The 13,081-nt window shown below is 39.9% G+C and overlaps 2 protein-coding genes across 3 annotated transcripts in view; one reads left to right on the top strand and one right to left on the bottom strand.

Moving 5' to 3' along the window:
- Positions 1-6,019, top strand: part of ITIH5 (inter-alpha-trypsin inhibitor heavy chain 5) — a 222,336-nt gene extending 216,317 nt beyond the window's left edge. For both annotated transcript variants that reach the window (XM_073619435.1, XM_073619436.1), the window contains one exon: positions 5,842-6,019. In XM_073619435.1, coding sequence (XP_073475536.1) covers positions 5,842-5,876 — 35 coding nt within the window. In that variant the 3' untranslated portion in view covers positions 5,877-6,019. The remainder of the gene's footprint in view (positions 1-5,841) is intronic.
- The window catches only part of LOC141131780 (store-operated calcium entry regulator STIMATE-like), a 154,681-nt gene that overhangs the window by 60,935 nt on the left and 80,665 nt on the right, over positions 1-13,081 (bottom strand). Inside the window, exons 3-4 of the mRNA XM_073619437.1 lie at positions 2,532-2,627; positions 1,496-1,617 (exon numbers count right to left, since the gene is read on the bottom strand). Coding sequence (XP_073475538.1) covers positions 1,496-1,617; positions 2,532-2,627 — 218 coding nt within the window. The remainder of the gene's footprint in view (positions 1-1,495; positions 1,618-2,531; positions 2,628-13,081) is intronic.

The raw sequence follows: 13,081 nt of genomic DNA, 5'->3' as shown, positions 1-13,081 counted from the left end.
TAAATAGAAAACAATCCAGTCAGTATTAGTTATTGAATTAAAATATAGTGTTCATATTTAGCTTCTAATTACTATTTATATGGGATATTGGGTTTGATCCTCTTCTCTCAGTACTAACTGAAAACAGACCATCTGGTCTAGGTTGGTGGCTGGGAACTGCAGAATGTTTTCTATTCCTGGCTAGAAAGAAATAAATACTTTTCCTCCCAGATAATAAAGTGATGATATGTGCCCCTTTAGTTCATGTATGTGATTAATGCTCAAAATGTGAATTTCAATGACGGGTCCGCTTGAAGGTGTCCCTGCTAATATCGATTATGGAGAGTTTTCTGTTATTTTACTCATTTAAATTGTGCGGACTACCAATTTGGGTGGAAGCTAGGTTAACATACCAGCATGATTGTTGATCATCGGGGGGAAAGATTCTAAAAGGAAACTCATCCACATAGAGAGAACACACCAGTTTTCAGGGGTATTTTTGAAGAAGCACTGCGTATTTTTTTTGGTCCTATTTTGCATGTTATTGGACACAGTTCTAGCCACTGTATGTATCTATTGAGATATTTTGATGTTTTAATAAAGTATTGATATCCAATGCCTGCAATTCTTAAAGGATTCGATCACAGTCAGATTTTATATTGAGTATCTGCAACTTTCACAGACACCTATGACAAACATCTGCCAGGGGGAACTGAGTTCTTCAAGATTAACGTTTTTGGCTGATAGCATATATTAAAATAAGTGGATAAGAGAGATAAGCTGTAAATATCAAAACCGCCAATTCAAATGTATATATGCTTTTATAAACATTAGGGGGGATCATTTATTGACCAGATAGTCAGGCCACCTGCTTTCAACGTTAGACTAACTTTGCCCATATTTTGCCCAATGTGAGGAGCGGAAAAGACATCTCTATTGCCAATTGTTATCCATCTGCCAAGTATCAAAATGTAAGAGCCATAGTGCACATACAGCAAGTCCATCTTCTATCACTGGCCCACAAATTAAACATTTGTCTTAGGAGTAGCATGTGTGCAGCTTTCAGATACAACAACTTTATGCATGCAATCTAAATGAACAGATTAAATAGGAACACAGTACATAAAAATGTAAGCGTACTCTATGTAATACTCAGTTTTAATCCATAGCTAATATTAATAAGGAACCATGTCGCCCTCTTGTGTACAAGTTGGGAAAGGACATTACGCAGACTGTTATGCACACAAAAAATTAATTCTTCCTAAAAATGTGTACCCAAAAATATCAACAATAGTTACTAAACTAATAACACCCATGGCTGATTGCATTAACATTACTGTGCAATGGTAACTTCAGCTTAACATACCAGAACAGCATTAATAATGCAATCTAAAAAAAAAGTATAACACAGATGTTGGAGGATAAGCACAACTAAAAACTAACATCAAATAAATAAAATTAATAAATAAATAAGAATAATATTTCTAAAAGAGAATACCAATAGTTACATTCTTACCGTATACACCAAATACCAATAATGTGTACTGTTGACGCTCCACAATCAGGGACACAAATTTCACACTCAGCCAAATCACCAGCATTCCAAGTGTAGCGTCTAGCAGAAAATGCATTAAGTACCTGTACAGAAAGAAAAAAGGTATAAAAATATGTTTTACAATTGCCTCAGTGCACTTTTCTATATCCTAGAGTCCTGTATATGGTTTTTATGTGCGTTAGCCTAGGTTCACACTGCTCCGACATGAAAGTCGCATGACGTCCGATCCGACTTTGCCCTGCAACTTCAGTATGACTTTAATCTGGCTAAAGCCTCGTACACACAATCCAATTGTTGGCCAACAGAGTGTCAGATTTTTGTCCGAAGGGTGTGTGCCAGGAACTTTGTCTTGCATACTAACGGCACACAATTGTCGGCCAACACACACATAAACGTAGTGACTTACTACGTGGAATTTCAGTTCTTGAGCGCCACCCTTAGGGCACCTTCTGCTAATGTCGTGTTTGGTGAGCATTGATTCTAAGCATGCGTATTTGTACTTTGGACTTGTGTAACGGACTTGTGTACAGACGAAAGGAAAATTGACCGTTGTCCACCCAAAATTTACTAGCCTGCCATCCAAAATTTGTTGGCCGAAAGTTGGACAATTGTCTGATGGAGCGTACTAATGGTCGGATTTTAGGCAAACAGTCCGTCATCACGCAATTCCCTGCCGAAAATCCGACCGTGTGTATGAGGCTTTAGTGTGACTTTTTACACTCTCTGGCATTGAAGTCGGACTAAAGTCAGGCAGGAACCTTTTCTAAAGTCGGAGCGACTTGTGCCAGTTAAGAGGGCTCTCATAGGGAAACATTGAATTTGACATGGCATGGCATGCGACTTGTGCTCTCGTAAGTCGGATTCCATGTCGCACTAGTGTGAACCGGGCCTTAATGATTACCCTTGGTGATTTTAGTGATTTTTAAGGCTGAACAAGAAAAAACGAAAATAATCACCAAAAATAGAGCACACATGGAAATAAATTCTCTGCACTTACAAAGAACAGGGATCCACTTCCGTCAGATTTGAAAGGAATACATTGGTAAAGTGGATGAAGAGAGCACCGATGGCCTGTTTAGAAGTGTCAAAAAACCTAAAATGAAAAAAAATATACAATTTTTATATAGATAGGCAAGGTATGTACTTGTAAAATGAAGCAAACATCAACAAAATGTTCTGGCAGTTTTGAGAGATGGGGGAAAAGTCTACACTTGATAGATGTCACCCAAGCGGTTGTACCCCAAGAATCCTGTTCTGGAGACAGCTAGAGAATTTTCGATTTCCCTTCGCCACCAGTTCCAGTAATTTCGACCACCAGTATAGAAAGTGAAAGTCAGTCTTCTCAACAGACAAGAGAACAAGTGTTACCTACCCCTCCTAGAACACTAAAAAAAGGTTCCCAGAATACACAGGCAGGGGTCACAGGCTCCCTTCTCTTTCATACTACAGCTTTCAGCTAAGAAGTGGTAGAGGAACGACTGGGATCCCCTTACCTTGTCCCTATTTCTCAGAGGGTCAATAACTTCTTGTTCCGGGTCACACATGCCTAGCTTTTTCTTTGGATTGCATCACAAATGTGTGCTAATTTTATAAACAATCACAGTTCTTCCAGCATGGTAAGCTCTGTTAAACGCTTTCACCCACCAGCACTAAACTGAGAGATCTAGGGATTTTGAGAATATATATATATATATATATATATATAGTTTCCTCACAGGAAGTGTCAGTTCTTAGACTACAGACAGAGGACATGCAGTGCCGTTCCGCATGTCCCATGTTTCAAACTGACAGAAACTTCTGACATCAAAATGTGAAGATTACTCTACTACAGGATGTTTGTACAGGGCAAAAAATAACATCAAGACTACATGATCAATGCACATCGTATGTAGGTGAAAAACATAAGGTGTCCACAGAAAGGTTTGTAACGCCTTTAAAAAGTGTATGTCCTGTCCCAAAACCCTTGACATTTTTTCTTTTACTTTGTGTTTCCGTAGTGAGAAACAGCATTCATTAATTGCTGTGAAGTCATCATGCATGCAAAATTCTTTCAGGGGTAGATGTTTAGAGGTCAGTTCCACTTCATATTAGGCATGTCCTCAGAACTACACCTGTGGACAGCATTGTCTAACTGGGAAAGAAATTAATATTTCCATGTAGGGTGAGACCAAGAGGGGTGAGATAGGCAGAGTTTTGTAGTTCAGCAATCAGGGCTGACAAAAGCTGGTTGGGATTTCAGTGAAGCATGGCACTGTGTTGTCGGCCTATAACAGAAAGTTAGAAGCTCCACTTTTGAGGGAGAAGTTGAGATTAATACATAATTTCAGATGCCAATTGTTGAACAAATCTCACTTCACTTTTTTCCTTGAAAAATTTCCACCTGGCTCCTTCAAATTTTTAATAGAGGGATGTTATACAGGAAGTGGCTGACAGGGCCTCCCACTGAGAGGATCTGACACAGTAGGTACAGTACATTATGTGCTTTCTTTTTCAGGGGAGCAAATTGCAAGGCACTTCACTGCCTCGTACTCCGCAGCAGGCAATTGCGATCCCAGGAAAAACACAAACCCACTGCTCAACCTGGATAGCCTGCTTTGGGTGCAAATGGTAGTACATGGAGGCTCCTGTCAGCCAAGTCTGCAGTGGAAACACATAATACCGGCACCCACTCTGGAGTTACATGCAATGCTTTATTAGAACAGGATAAAACAATACATATTGTCCTCCACACTCTCTTGTTTCTGCCCTACGCAGGCCTTAGTCATAGCTATGACTAAGGCCGGCATATTGCAGAAACGCATGAGCACAGAGAACAATATGTATGGTTTTATTCTGTTCTAATATAGCATTGAGGTAGAAATGTGATCAGCACAACGTATCTGTGAAATATATAATATTAAAATATATATGCAAATAAACTGCAAACTGTGTGCAATATTCTACATAAAGTGGATCAATATAGGTGTACAAATGGCATATTAGTGCAGGAACCAAATATAATATGCCATTTGTACACCTATATTGATCCACTTAATGTAGAATATTGTACACAGTTTGCAGTTTATTTGCATATATATTTTAATATTATATATTTCACAGATAAGTTGCGCTGATCACATTTCTACCTCAAACCATTCAAGTGCACTGTATACACTTTAGATTCAGCCGCAATTTAGTTTAACAGATTTATACAATAATATTTTTTATTTCATATATTTTATATTCACTTTGATAGCGTGAGGGACTTTATTTCAGATCTAATATAGCATTGCATGCAACTCCAAGAGCGTGTGCCAATATTGTGTTTCCGCAGTGGGCAATTCAACTGTATAAAATGCCTGGCATTTCAATGAAGTTCGTTGTAAAAAAAAAAAAAAAATGTGATACACCGATATCAGCGTATAGGGACTGCGCTGATCCCGCCGTACCACACATTTGCTGCTGTGCTTGGCCTCTAAGATATGTGGTTTCATATGCCCAATCTGAATTTCCAAAATTTGTGAAAGGAGGAGGCATGTATATTCTGTGTGGCAGGACTGGATACTTTAATTACTATTACAGATGTATTTATTAGCTGGAGACCAGAGACAAAGACTAAAGTATTAACCAAGAGCTTTTTTTTTTTAAGAGACAGTGCTTAAAGAGGAAATGCAGTCTGCGCACATAATTTGTAATAAAAACATCTTTGCCAATATGATGCCTCCCTCCAACCACTTGGCATATTTTATATATACTGTGATTCTATACTTGCCAAATATGCTGCAGAAATCTCCCTCCACTGAGTCTGGCTGCAACCATTTTAACTGTGGACAGCTGAAGCCACTGCCTGTTCACTTCCTGGATTTACACAGACACACAGAGGAACACCGTCAGCTCTGCAGCTTTCATTGGATCTCTTATGACTCATCCCACCTCCCTTCCGGGCAAACTCTTGAAAGTTTGAAAGAGAGAGAGCTGTGCATGATGTCATAAGCCTTGGCTAATGACCAGACAAGAAACAGGAAGTGGTCTGTATAAGGTATTTACTGACAGAAAAAAAAGTTTTATTATCCAAGTTAAAACAAGGGCAGAAGATTTAATAGATGGAAAGCTAAAAAAAAAAAAAAAAAAGAAGACTGAAGGTCCACTTTAAAAACTATTACAAAAAGAAAAAAAAAAATTGTCTTTAACCCTTTCACACCTAAGGGTAAAACAAAAGGTAATGCCTAAGCACAATTTTGCAACTTTGACATGAGTTAATAAAACTGTTCATATCATCACAAATACTTTGTGCATCCAGGTGGATTAAACCTTGTTTTTTTTTTCAGGACGAATTGGGCTTTCTTTTGGTGGTAAATGGTGACGGATTAGAAGATGAAACAATCAGCGCCACAAGTAAAAAATATTGTGATGTTTAAATAAGATAACCTAATAATAAACGTGCACAGCTGCTAAACATTCCAGTCGGTACACCACACTAATTTCAAAATAGATAGTAAATAAATAAATGTAGCGCTCTGTGTAAAAATATATATAAATATAAAATGCAAATCTCTAAAATAAATAAATCCTACATATAAATGAATAGTCCATAAAATGAAAAAATGAAGAAATAAAAAACATGAAAAACTCTTGTGATCAGTGTATCCACACAATTCCACCACAGTGATTGTTCGTCCTTAAAAGAAGTGCACACCACCACCAGTAAAAATGCGCGCTCACCTCCCAGATAGGTCAAAACTCATATGCGGATCTCTCACTTCCTCTTCCCAATCAATGGTGGGTAATCCAGATGGCTCTTTTCTTAATGATAACTCAGCTTATTAACAGCCAAAGAAACGAATCACCTCCCAGCTTGGCTCAAGATTCCACGAGTTCAGGACATGTAAATAATAAGTATAGAGACCATAGTGTTCTCCGTATACAAATTTTTTCAAAGCCCCCAAACAGACAAGTTGCACTTACAAGATAAAAACTTTTAAAATCACATATAAACCTCCAGAGTAGCACCGTTTATATGTTTTATTTCTTCATTTTTTTCATTTTATGGACTATTCATTTATATGTAGGATTTATTTTAGAGATTTGCACTTTATATTTCTATATATTTTTACACATAGCGCTACATTTATTTACTATCTATTTTGAAATGGTGACGGATATCTCCCGATTTATTTTTTTTTCGAAAGTAAACTGACCTAATGTTGTAAAAAGTTTCAAATTTAGCTGTAGATTTCTTGCAATTATCATAATTTACCACCAAAGAACAACCCTAAATATATTCTCCTGCTCCTGACAATTGCAGCGATACCATTTACAGTATGTGTATGTTAGTTGTTGTTTGTACCTGTAGTAAAGCCCAGAAACAATAGTGCGCGTTTTGCATTTTTTTTTATCCTGTCTAAAACACACTGACACTGACACTGATCCTAATTTAAAACATTTTTTAAATTAAATTCTACCCAAAATATGCTGACCGTAACTGTGGACCTTGACCCTGGTAAACCTTGATCTTGTTCTTTTTTTTTTGTTCTTTATTTTTAATAGTTTCTCCTTCTTCATTCAGAAAAGGAATGTAACACAGGGGTGGGCTCACAGTGACTTATCACTGTGATAGCCAATCAGAGGTCATCACAACGATCAGGTGACCCAGAACCAAGAGACCCATTTCCTGATCGTTGGCGAGAGCCCAATCACTTGTGCTGGGAGTGTGCTGTGCAGCTGGGAGATATGCATATATGCAACCCCATAGAAAAAAGCCCACTTCCGTGAGGTCGCGTATATGCGTGCTGTCTTTATATTCTGCTGCTGCACCGCCGTCACGCTGTCCTAGTGGAGACTACAAGTGATCGTGCTGATGCACACTGCACAGGCAAGTTCCACTGATGATACCACCATCAACAATCTGAGAAATCCCATGCAGCCTTTTCTTGAGCATCTGCATGTGGGCAGGAAGTGGTTGCAAAGAATCTGCAGGAGATCAACAGCACTGAAATGCAACAAAGGATGAAAAAGAAAAAAAAAATAAGCACCTATATCTATTTAAATAAAAAAGTTACAACTGCTAGTTACACAGTGTTTTAGAAAACAAATGGCCATTTAGCTGCACGATTCTGGCCAAAATGAGAATCACGATTTTTTTGCTTAAAATAAAAAGATCATGATTCTCTCACGATTCTCGCGACATAAAATCTTTCACATTATACAAAAAAAATTGGGCTAACTTTACTGGTTAGTTTTTTTTTTTTTAATTCATTAAAGTAATTTTTTTTTAAAAAATTGCATTTGAAAGCCCACTGTGCAAATAAGGTATGACATAAAATATTGCAACAACCACCATTTTATTCTCTAGGGTCTCTACTAAAAAAAAATATATATGTTTGGGGGTTCTAAGTAATTTTCCAGCAAAAAAAAAAAATTATTTTAACTTGAAACCAACAAATGTCAGAAAAAGGTTTAGTGTTTAAGTGGTTAAAGTTTCCTCATTTACACACAAGTCTTTTCCTTTGAAAAATTGTTACAATGTTTATACTTAAGTTCCACTGCTAAAGAATGTTGTGAATCTTGGCAGACTGCTTTTTTCTTCCTTTCTTTTGAAGGCTGTGGCTTCAGAAGAGCAGAGAGAATTCTTTGCATAGAAAGAATCGTGAAACACTTTTGTCAAGATCGCAACGGGAAAAAAATCGTGATAACGATTCTTGACGACTAATCGTGCAGCTCTAGTTTACATCAATCTTCATGGGTGTATTGAATTTTAAAGGTGCAACGTAAAAAAGTATAAAACTGGATTCCCGTAGTGCAGTATGCATGCCGTGTGCATGGTAACGTGTGACTAGGCCCATATCAATTTCCATTGCTTTTTTCACACTAAACTAGATAGATGTGAACCAGCCACATAGGAAATAATTGGATTTCTACTTGTAATGCTAGAGTTTTGCTGCATGAAAACAGACAAGTGTAATTAAACTCTAAAAATCATCCAGAATTTAACAAGTGAAATCTGTCAAACTTTAAGAATTCATGCCCATTTAGGACCTGCACCTAAATGTTGACACACAAAGCATGCACTGAAGCCAGAGATTTGTATTGAATATGAATGTTAATACTTTATAAATCACAATCTCAAAGCACAAACCACATTTGATTTTCATGTCCTCTTCCTATTACTGAAATTGCCTCATAGAACTATTTTGCTTTGGCAGAAATAATCTCACCCCCCCCCCCTTTTTTTCAAACTAATAAAAACTGAAATTGGATTGCTTGATGTGAGTTACTGTACAACACTGCTCTTTGTATTTTATTTCAGTAATCATGTTATTCTTTATGAAAGTTCAGATGAATTACAAATAAGGGAGCTGTTCTTCTTGACAAGGGACTTCTATTTCTGCCTATCCATTCATTAGATTTACATAGTCCTACCAGACAGCAGAGCCAGGCTGGTCACTTGACTTTTCTCTAATGCAGTTAGTGTTACTAAACCCACAACAGTAAAATCTGTCTGTATATGCTGTAAAGCATGCTTGTTATACTCACTGTGGAACCTAAGGGGTTAATTCTCTGCATTGTGTAAAAAGTCTGCTTGATCCTGTCTTCTCTGTCCTCCCCTTCTTCCACAGTCCCCAAACCATCTCCTGATAGAACAGAGGCTAAGGGACAAGCTACACGTGCTCAGTTTGGTGTGCTAGAGAGTTTTTTTTTTTCTTGGGAGAGTGCATGTGATCGGCACAGAGCCAATCAGCACTGTCCAGACAGAGGGTCAGGGGTCCTGCAGCCTTATAGGACAGTCAAAGCAGATTGAAAACACCTCCTACAAGCTTTAACCAGATGCCGATAGAAGTCACAAGACTGCTCTAACTGCTGATGAAAAAAGGTATTTAGCAGTTTATAGTTACTAAAACTATTGCATTTCCATGTTTTGTGTACTGTGGGGGACAAGATATAGTGAATGCAGGACCCTGGGTGTAGTAACACCTTAAGCAAAGGTGTGTGCCTGTGTTACATCAAAAAGCTGCTGATCGGTACCTATATCAGAGTGTCTCCCAGCGCTCATGTGACTCCTCGGCTCTCTCCTCTGCCTGGCTGACAGCTATAGTGGGCGGAGCCGAGCACTCCCGCTGATGTCAGCTGGGGAGGAGGGGATAAGAGAGCCTAGGAGTCATGTGAGCACCAGGAGACGCTCTGATATAGGTACAGATCGGCAGCTTTTTGATATAACACAGGCACACACATTGTTATGTTACAGAGGGGATGGGATGTTTTTATTGTAGTTAAAATAGCAGTAGGGGGTGGGCACTGACACAGAGCAGACAGGCAGGGAGGGGAAGGGGGAAAGGAGGACAGAGAAGGACAGAGCAGGGCTTCGGATGACAGAGGCACGTAAACCGACCACGGTGTCAGGGCTCAGCAGCCATGATAAATCGTGGCCGGCTTACAGGGGGGAGGGTATAGCCTGTTTTTTGGGGTAACAAACACTTTAAGTGAAAAATTAGGTACTTACAGGGCTTGTGTTTAGAATTGCATTTAAGGTTCATGCACATTAGAGGTGGAAAATTCTGGCTTTTTTCCATGCCTGGGAAGCTCAGGTACCCATAGACCTGAACGTCTATGCATGGCTGTACGTAAATATACGCTGATATATATGTACACCCACGTATGGCATACACATGTATTCCCCATTCACAGAGCCCTTAGTGATTTTAAAGTGGTAACACTATTAAAACCAAAAAAAAAAACAGGCCTATTTAAAATTTTAAAATGCAGGAAAAAAAACAAACAAAAAAACACACCTTCTAGTAATATAATGTATCCAAAATAATAATAATTTACAGTTCTCCACAGAGTAAACCGAAATCTGATTGGTTACTGTGGGGTACTATAACACGAGTGCAAGTCTTACGGCTTATATTTAGCCTGAAAATCTTATTTTTGTAAATGAAAATCTGGTTGAGAGTTTATGAACTTTGACTAAACTTTGAAATTGAACTAAATTCAACAGAAGTCAAGATGCCTGCCTATAGACAGGTCTATTTTCTTTTTTTGTTTGTTTACAAACGTTTTTATTGTGGAATGGTATAACATCTGGGTGTACAAGCATTGTGGGGACAAGAAGTACAGTGGCTAAAAAGCCAATGACAGCTTAGTATTAAATCTCATACAATGCAGATAACAATACTCATTACAATACATAATGAACCCATTAAGTCGAAACAAAGAGAAATACATGAAGTAAAACGAAACCAAAAAAAAAAAAGAAAAAGAAACTCACAATTGTGACAAATGTGCAACCCAAGCATATTGAAATTGCCATCATTCAACAAGGATGCTATATTCAATACTACATGAAACAAAGGCACTCTTCAACCAGATTCTATCAATTGGGACTATAATCAGACCTCTTGTGTTTCAGCCACTGGGGCCGAGGGATCCTCTCTATCACTAAGCAGGTGGGCCGTCCAATTATTCCATTTGCGGTCAAAAATGTGCATGGAGTCCAGAAGAGTATGGTGTATTCTTTCCATAGTCCTAATGGACTCCATACTCAAAATCACCTGCGACCAAGATACATGGGAACGTTTCCAGTTCAAAGCTATTGCCCATTGAATAGCACTAAAAAGAGAGTGTGAATTAATTTCTGTAGGGGGAGGGGAACAGCTGGGAGCTCTGCAAACAGCAGACACCTTTGAGAGGTCAGAGTAATCGAAACTCCAGAGAGAAGTGTTATAAGAGACGTAGTATTATGCCAAATGGCGTCTAGGGCCTTACAACTCCAGAACGTGTGTAACAGCGTTTCCCCGTCCTGGCATCCTCTAAAGCATGTGCCAGGAACCAGAGGATATATTCTGTGGAGACGATCAGGAGTGTAATACCAGACCCCACTGTCTACCTGCCGATATCGGTGTGTTGGAGTGCTTGGCCGGCTGCCACTACTAGGTAGCCTGTGCCTGGGTCTCGGTGTGGCCGTTGCAAGGCAGCAGGCGAGGAAGACGGAGAAGCCGGTGTCGGTCACTAGAGCAAGTTAGCTGCACTGTGGCGCTTTCACTGGAGCCGCGGCAATTACTGCGCCTGCGTACCCGGGAGTCGGTGGAGCGGCTTTCAGTATACCGCTACGGAGCGGCGAGTGAGGAGGAGAGGTGGACGGGTGGAACTGAAGTCCGGTGGTGAGCCTATTCCTATGCTAAACTGCCTATGCCACACCGTGGAGGCCGGTAAGAAGCTGGACGCTGGGTCCTGGGACTTTGGGGACCGGAGCAGGTGAGCGGGACTTGAAAAGAGGGTTTTAACCCTCTCAACTTATTACAGCTCATTGTGCTTGGCTAAAAGACAGAAGGTTGCTACCCTGTGGTCCTATAGTACTACAGGGGGAAGGAGAAGTGAACGGGAAGCCGTGACATATTTGATTAGTATATTAATTTCTTAAACTGCTGAACATGTACATCGGCCGATTGGAGACTGCAGGGTTGTAGATAGATCCTTGCATTAAAAGAGACAGTACCTGCCTGTGTAGTCCCGGCCAACTTTTTCTGCTGCTCCCTGGCTTCCCTCTTGCCCTATTCGTTCCCCCCTGGTAGTGTTGGGTACCCGGGTACATAAAGGCAATAACGGCAATGTCAAGGAGGAGAGGGGAGGAGCCAGTCAATATGGAGAATTTAGGGCCCCAGTCATTACGGTCAGCAAAGGAGAAGGGGAACCAGGCGGCAGCAGCAGCAGCAAAGTTGGAGAGGTTTGCACACACCTCTGAACAGACCCCCACTAAGAACGGGCAATTTTCGCAACTCAAGACCACCGGGGATAGGAAAAGTCAAGGACAGGCATCCTCAACTCCAGCTGGAGCAGGGCATAAAAACCCGATTGTTAATAAAGGTACAGGGGCAGGGGAAAAAGCTCATTTACCACCACCAACAACCGTCTCCGTTACAGAGGTAGAACCAACCCTGAGGGAAGTTTTACAGGCGATTAACTCTTGTAAGGCATCAGTGGAGGGGTTAAGCTGTCAAATTAAAGAGGTTAAAGATGAACTATTACTAATAAAGCAGGAGTTGCAAAAGGCAGTAGATAGAATAACTGGCTTGGAGGGAAGAGTGAGTCAAGTGGAGGACGATGTTTTTCCCCTACAGCAAGATGTTAAATCTATGAAGGAACAACTGGGTAGAATTAATGAAAAAATGGATGAAATGGAAAACCGCCTGAGAAGGGACAATATAAGAATAGTGGGTCTCCCAGAGAGATGTGAAGGGCAGAGTCCCATTGCCTTTTTGGAAGGATGGCTCACAGAAATATTTGGAAGAGATGCATTTTCCCCACAGTTTGCAATTGAGAGAGCCCACCGGGTCCCCTTCAGGGCTCCGCTCCCTGGAGGGCGCCCCAGGTCCTTATTAATGAAATCTCTGAAACACTGTGACAAGATAATTCTATTGCGCAAAGCCAGAGAGAAGGGGCTTATTTTTTACAACGGAGCAAAGGTTTCATACTTCGCGGACTTTTCACCGGAGCTGCAGAGACGCAGGGAAGGTTTTGTGGAGATCAAACGCACCCTACAAAAATTTGAAGTCAAGTACGCCTTACTGTATC

The sequence above is a fragment of the Aquarana catesbeiana genome, linkage group LG03 (assembly GCF_042186555.1).
Source record: "Aquarana catesbeiana isolate 2022-GZ linkage group LG03, ASM4218655v1, whole genome shotgun sequence".
NCBI lineage: Eukaryota > Metazoa > Chordata > Amphibia > Anura > Ranidae > Aquarana > Aquarana catesbeiana.
The sequence above is the reverse complement of the archived record's forward strand: the minus strand, read 5'-3'. Positions and strand labels throughout refer to the sequence as shown.